This window comes from Triticum urartu, chromosome 2A, assembly GCF_056163025.1.
Source record: "Triticum urartu cultivar PI428250 chromosome 2A, HENAU_Tu73, whole genome shotgun sequence".
NCBI classification, from domain to species: domain Eukaryota; kingdom Viridiplantae; phylum Streptophyta; class Magnoliopsida; order Poales; family Poaceae; genus Triticum; species Triticum urartu.
This window is the reverse complement of record NC_141874.1, coordinates 557936932-557943291: the sequence shown is the minus strand read 5'-3', so window position 1 is coordinate 557943291 and position 6360 is coordinate 557936932. Positions and strand designations below refer to the sequence as shown.

The window sequence follows — 6360 nt, the reverse complement described above, 5'->3', positions numbered from 1 at the left end:
GTTTCTAGCATGAATAATCTTATGATCCCTTTGAGCCTGGGTGACATTCCATAGGGTGATCACACGGGTACTCCGGGATCCCCTTGGGCAAGCACTGGGTTCTCCAGGTGCCCGGGTAAACCACTGGGTACTCCAGGGTGCCCCAACCAATCCACCTAGATATGTATAAAAGTAGCCACCTTAAGTTAAACCTTATTTAACAATAACTCTCACATCTTTCATGAATTCACTCAACCAATCCACGTCTATGAGCATAGCATAGTAGTATAAGCATAACGTAGTAACTCCCAGGGGTTAAATGCAAGACAATAGGTTCCTACCTCATCAACTACTTACCAATACCCACATGTTATCAATCCTACTCATGCAATGTTTGAGGGTTGAAACTAATGCATAAAAACTGGGTAACAAAGGGGTATGATCAAAGTGTGAACTTGCCTTGTACAGTTGGTGAAGATGATTCGCACTCATAACTCCTGATACTTCTACTCGTCACACTTCATTCAATCTATCGTGAGTAAGCAATAGTAACCACACATAAGCAATCACTCAAAAGATCAGAAAGAACGAAGAAGATAGTTTGGAAAACATCAAAACCAAGCAAATAACTCTTGCAACATAAAACAATTTCTAACGGTATCAAAATTATGTGAATTTGGCCTTATCAGAAAGTTTAGGTCAAGAGCTTCGATTTGCAAAAAGAATCAATTAAATTAGAGTTATAAAACTCAAGTTATGATGAAAAAAAGTTTGAATATGAATCTAAACAAATTTCGAAATTTGAAAATTTCAAAAATTTGATGTGACCGGTTCACTGGACAGGTGAAAACAAGACAAAACTATAGGCGCTGATTCCATTTAATTTTGATGAACGAGTAAAAAGTTATGGCTATTTGAAAAATCAGGGCCAAGCTGTTTACGAAAGAAAAATAGCTACGGCTAAAAACAATCTAGATCTAATGTATAAATACATAAACTAATTGATAATCTAATTGTTCTATCATACTAATTTAGAAATAATAAACTACGAAGTATAAAAAACGAAGAAAGATATCTTTATAAGGCAGAGAAAAGAAGATTTTGAAGAGAGGAGACAATTTCCAGAAGCCCCGCCGAAGAGGAGAAAAAAATTCTTTAATGAATCTAGTCAAATCAAAATATTGATTTAACCCGAATCAGATGATTTTTGGAGGCTCTATGGGTCTTTATTTATAGGTGGAAAAGAGATTTAGGGGTCAAAGGCTAAACAATGTGGGACTAAACATATACGTGCGTAGATGAAATTTGAAAAAAAATGGGCTAAAAGTTAGGCCCGGCCGCGCGTTGTAGTTCTTTTAAAACAAATTCGATCAAATAAAAAAAAGGCTGGCTGGCCTGGCCCATGTAGCAGAGAAGAGAAAAAGTAAAATGATGGGGCGCCCGATGCCACTATGCTGCGCACTTAGGCGACAGTTAGTTCCAGGTGGGCGCGTAGTTTTTTTTCTTTTTTTAGAAACAGAAAAGGAATAAGGAATAACGAAAATAAAAGTAAAACTATATATAGGCATATTATATATCGAAATTTTCAGAAAAAGATTTTGTATAAGTTGAACATTTTTATAGTGTCAAATAAAATATAAAGAAATTCAAATAATTCAAACAGTGCTACTTCTACAATAAAACCCAATAAAAATCATTTTAGAAATGCCAAAATTATTTCAAAATTATTTCTCTCCAATTTTTTCATGTAGAGAATCATTTTACCTATTTTCCATTTATTTTATTTTTGGAGAAAAATAATTTGAATAAAACCCAAATAACTCCAAATTGAAAAATAATTTCAATGGGAGTTTAAATTGATTCTTTGAAACTCCCAACTCATATTTCATATAATTTGAAGAAGTCATTTTATCTTCTCTCGTGAAAATCATTGAGTTGCTTAAAGTTTGGAATTTGGAAAAATATTTCCAAATAAAATTCAAATCTTTTCAAAACCCTTTTCATTTATTTAAATGGAAGAAGTCATGTCATCTTCTCTCTAGGGTTTTGTATTTGAAAAGAGTTTGAATCCATGGAGATCATAAATGCAAAATGAAAATTTGGGAAAGCCCTTTTATTCCCTCTCATTTAACTTTTAAAAGTTTCAAATTTCTCTCAATTTCACACAAGCAACCACACCACAATCAAACAAATCTATTTATTGGCGTCATATCCTATGCATCCGGGATGATTCGTGAATCCCTGTATCCGCAGTCTCCTCGACCGGCCGATCGCCATCCCACGCACGCGATCAAAATCTCCAGCGATTTGCAAAGAAACGCCCGCAACAACTCTTAGTTAAGCCTGTTATTTTGCTAATAACCCCTCGGACGAAGTACCTATGCTATTCTCCGCTGGTCACGCCGCAACATGCATCCCGACGACGGCCACGGCCGGGATGGCATGCATCTAGACGGACAGTCTGCAGGACCGCATTCATCTGCCCTGATGATCTCCGCGACGACCATGATGGGATGCATCTCTAATTCCGAACACGCCATCAGCATCATGGAAAAATCTTTGCCCCGTGATACGCCGGAAGTGATCATGGCGGCTCCTACTGTTATGGATGTCCGATATGCATCAGCAGTGATCCATAGTTCAAGTGTTGATCCTGCCTCTGCGTCTAGCCGGTTGGAGGTCCATCTTAGTTTCCCTGTTATGGCTATAGAAACTGATATGGCTATAGAAAATACTAGTACTGCACAATGCGAATCAGATGTCAGTACTGTGCATGGAGCTTCAAGTAACATGGGTAAAGCCTATCCATTTTATGTATGACCCAGACTATTTGTGTATGTTGTATGTACTACTTGTTATCTAGAGACTAATCATGTTGATGCATGTGCAGCTACAGAACTAGGAAAAAGCTTGGAAACTCAAGTGAAGGAGGGAGAATTATTTACGCTGAAAACGAAAGAAAGCATTCCTCTATTTGTAAGTTTACTAAATTTTCGTCTGCCATGTCCCTATTCAGTTTTGAGAGTTATGCATGATGATGATTATTGTCATTCATTATTTACTTTTTAGTGCTCCTCTTTTACGCCGAGATGTGACGAGAACTTGAAGCGTAACGTAGGGATGACATTTGAAGGCCTTGATGCCATGGAGGAGTTCTACAAGTCATATGCACATCATGTGGTTTTTGGAGTTCGTGTCGAACAACAGAAAAAGTTGGACAATAATGTGGTTCAGACAAGGCGTTTCATGTGCAACAGGGAAGGATTCATATCTGAGAAGAGCAAGGAATTAAAGATTCAGCAAAGAAATTCCGTAAGAATACAACCACACGATGTGGTTGTGATGCACATATCTTCGTCAAGCTATGTGGCGATAACACCTACAAGATAGACTCATGGATTGAGCGGCATACTCATGGACTTGTATCGCCTGATAAATGCCATTTGATTAGATCAAATCGCAGAGTTAGCGAGAGGGCAAAAAATACATTGTACACATGCCACAAAGCAAGCATAGGCACATGTCAGGCATACAGGCTCCTTCAAGTTAGCGAAGGTGGGATTCCTAATGTTGGATGCTCAAAGAGAGACCTGCAAAATTACTACCGCAACCTCAGGCTAAAAATCAGCGACGCGGATGCTCGAATGTTTGTCGCTCAGCTAGCTAGAAAGCAAGAAGTTAATCTAGCTTTTTCTATGATTTTGCTGTCAGTTGCGAGGGGAAGTTGATGTATGTGTTCTGGGCAGATGCCATGAGTAGGAAAAACTACAATCACTTTGGTGGTGATGGTGTGGTATCCTTTGATTCTACTTACACTACTAATCAATATGACATGATCTTTGCACCATTTACGGGGGTCAATCATCACTTACAAAGTGTGTTTTCTGGCACGGCATTCTTGATAAATGAGCAGACTCAGTCATATGTTTGGTTATTTGAGACCTTCCTTACAGCAATGGGAGGGGTAGCACCTAGACTCATTATAACTGACGAAGCTGTTAGCACGAAAAATGTGATTGACAAAGTTTTTATGACCACTGTGCATAGGTTATGTATGTGGCACATAATGGAGAAACTTCCGGAGAATATTGGACCATTAATTAGAGAAGACTCCTATTTTTGGGATAGGATGAATTCATGTGTATGGGGTTCGGAAACTCCAGCTGAGTTTGAGTTGCAGTGGAATTAAATCATTAAGGACTTTGTCTTGGAGGAGATTGAGTGGTTGACTAAAAGGTTTAACATTCGTGAGTCATGGATACCAGCTTACTTTATGGATATACCATTGGCAGGCATTCTCCGAACCACATCAAGGTCTGAAAGTGCAAATTCCTTTCTTAACCGTTTTATTCATCGTAAGCTTGCTCTTGTTGAGTTTTGGCTTAGATTTGACACGACATTAGAATGCCAGCGAGAAGAGGAGTTGATTGCCGACAAATCAAGCACTCATACGACCCCACAACTACAAACACCATGGTAAATAGAAAAACAAGGTAGGGAAGTGTTTACATATGAGGTGTTTGAGATATTTCAGAAAGAGATTATTGCAGCAAGAGATCATTGTTTCTTCCAAGGCATTGCACAAGATGAAGCAATAAAAATTGTGAGCTTGAGAGGTCGATCCCATAGGATTAGGGAAGTTCGGTGCGACACCACAACCATGATAGCTAATTGTTCATGCAAGTTATTTGAGAAAATTGGAGTCCCGTGCCGACATATCATCCAGGTGTTGAGGGTTGAAAATCAAAATGAACTTCCATCCTACTACATTATGAAAAGATGGGAGAAACGGTGCAAAAGGTATAAAAATGTATGCAATTGATATTCTAATTGGAAATCAAATGAATGACATCATTTTTTAATTGACAGGGGAAATGTGTATGATGAGCATGGGAATTTACTAGAAGAGAAGGCAACTGACTCCTTGAATTCGGCTACTAGGAAGAAGATTGCAATTGTACGCAACAAGTTGGAGGATCTAATTCAGAAGGAGAAACACTCGGATGAAGGCATGGAATTTTTAACAACAAGTGTATTGAATATTGAAGCTCCTCTAGACAAAATGGTTCCTACATCAGGTGTGAAGCACACTAGACAACAGGAATATGAGGCTTTCATTGGTTGTGTCATTCCTACTGAAGTTGACATACACCCACCGACTGATGTTCGTACGGTGGGAAGATGCAAACGAATAAAGAGTGGAAAGGAAACAAATGAGGATGAACAAAAAAAGAAGAAGAAGGAAGCCAAGGTAAAGGTCGCACATTTGTTCAAGATGTGCAAACAAATAGTATTTCATGATAGTCGGAATTGCCCTAGCAATAAAGTTCAAGGCAAAGGAACCGAGATTGTGCAACATATGAAGCCAAATGGTGTTCTATAATGGCCCTAGTCTATTACAAAACATGAATTTATATGACTTATTAATGTTTATTTCTCCATGCACTGGATTATTGTAATCGATGGAATTATGTGTTTTGTCAAACTGTCTTCCTTTTATTTACTCTAACTTGATGTGTATTGAATGGAATGTAGCAATCAGCAAGAGCACCAGCTTACATCATGTTCACATTTACCTAAAGCATGCTCTATTCTTTTATTCAAACAATCAGCAACTATCACCTAGGAGAATATAAATGTACAAGAAACTTTGCGAGACTGTGAGCGTTCATCCCTTTATCAGTTGTATAACAGTATAGGCACCGAGTTCATTGAGTCGTCAATTATTACTAGATGTATTTACCACCAGCAGTATGTTTCAGGTTTGAAAGCTTAACAATAGCATATGAATCAGGCAAGAAACTAAAAAATGGTAGGTGGCCAGAATTTTGACAGTGCTTGGGAAGGTTGCAGTAAAACCAACATCTTCTTGTTTGTGAATACGTAAAGGAAAAATATGAATGCTGAATCACAAGGAATCATAAGCACCAAGTTACTATGCCCTTGTTCAGCTGTATTGCATCACATTTCATAGAACACCACAAATCATCAGGAACTGGGCAATAAGAAATTTGTTTATTTCTGAATTGTGCATTCAAAACTAGCTACATTCACTTGTCTCTGAACTCGCAAGCTATAGTCTGTAATGAATAAGCTCACAAGCTACAATCTGTAAGTACTTGAAACACTAAACAGGAACAATAAAATTCAGAATGTGGTCCTTGTTTGCTATGCAACAGGTTGTGCTCGCTTCCCACACGAGTCTTGCAGCAGGTGGACATCGTCAGGTGGAGCAGCAAACGGCTGGATGCAGGCGTGGTGTAGTAGATGGTGTGCTGGTTGCAGCCAATGGCGGACTCGCATCGGTGACCGACAAGGTGGACAGGCGCGGTGGTACGCCAAATCGTGGTGGATCCCGCCGCGGATGCTGAACGGATCACC

At 38.8% G+C, this 6360-nt stretch overlaps 1 protein-coding gene and 1 pseudogene across 1 annotated transcript; both read left to right on the top strand.

Annotated features, from left to right (window-relative positions):
- Positions 1-2388: 2388 nt before the first annotated feature.
- Positions 2389-4168, top strand: LOC147985881 (protein FAR1-RELATED SEQUENCE 5-like; annotated as a pseudogene).
- LOC147985880 (uncharacterized) lies at positions 3055-5362 on the top strand. The gene is made up of 2 exons (XM_087541773.1): positions 3055-4779; positions 4849-5362. Exons 1-2 carry the CDS (start codon positions 4640-4642, stop codon positions 5360-5362), a joined length of 654 nt encoding a protein of 217 aa, XP_087397899.1. The 5' UTR covers positions 3055-4639.
- The last annotated feature ends 998 nt before the right edge of the window (positions 5363-6360 follow it).

What these genes read in the sequence shown, in the direction of transcription:
- LOC147985880 (XM_087541773.1), top strand. Translation starts at nt 4,640, where the DNA reads ATGATAGCTAATTGTTCATGCAAGTTATTTGAGAAAATTGGAGTCCCG. An exon ending in TGGGAGAAACGGTGCAAAAG is followed by an intron (nt 4,780 to 4,848) that starts GTATAAAAATGT and finishes TTTAATTGACAG; the next exon opens with GGGAAATGTGTATGATGAGC.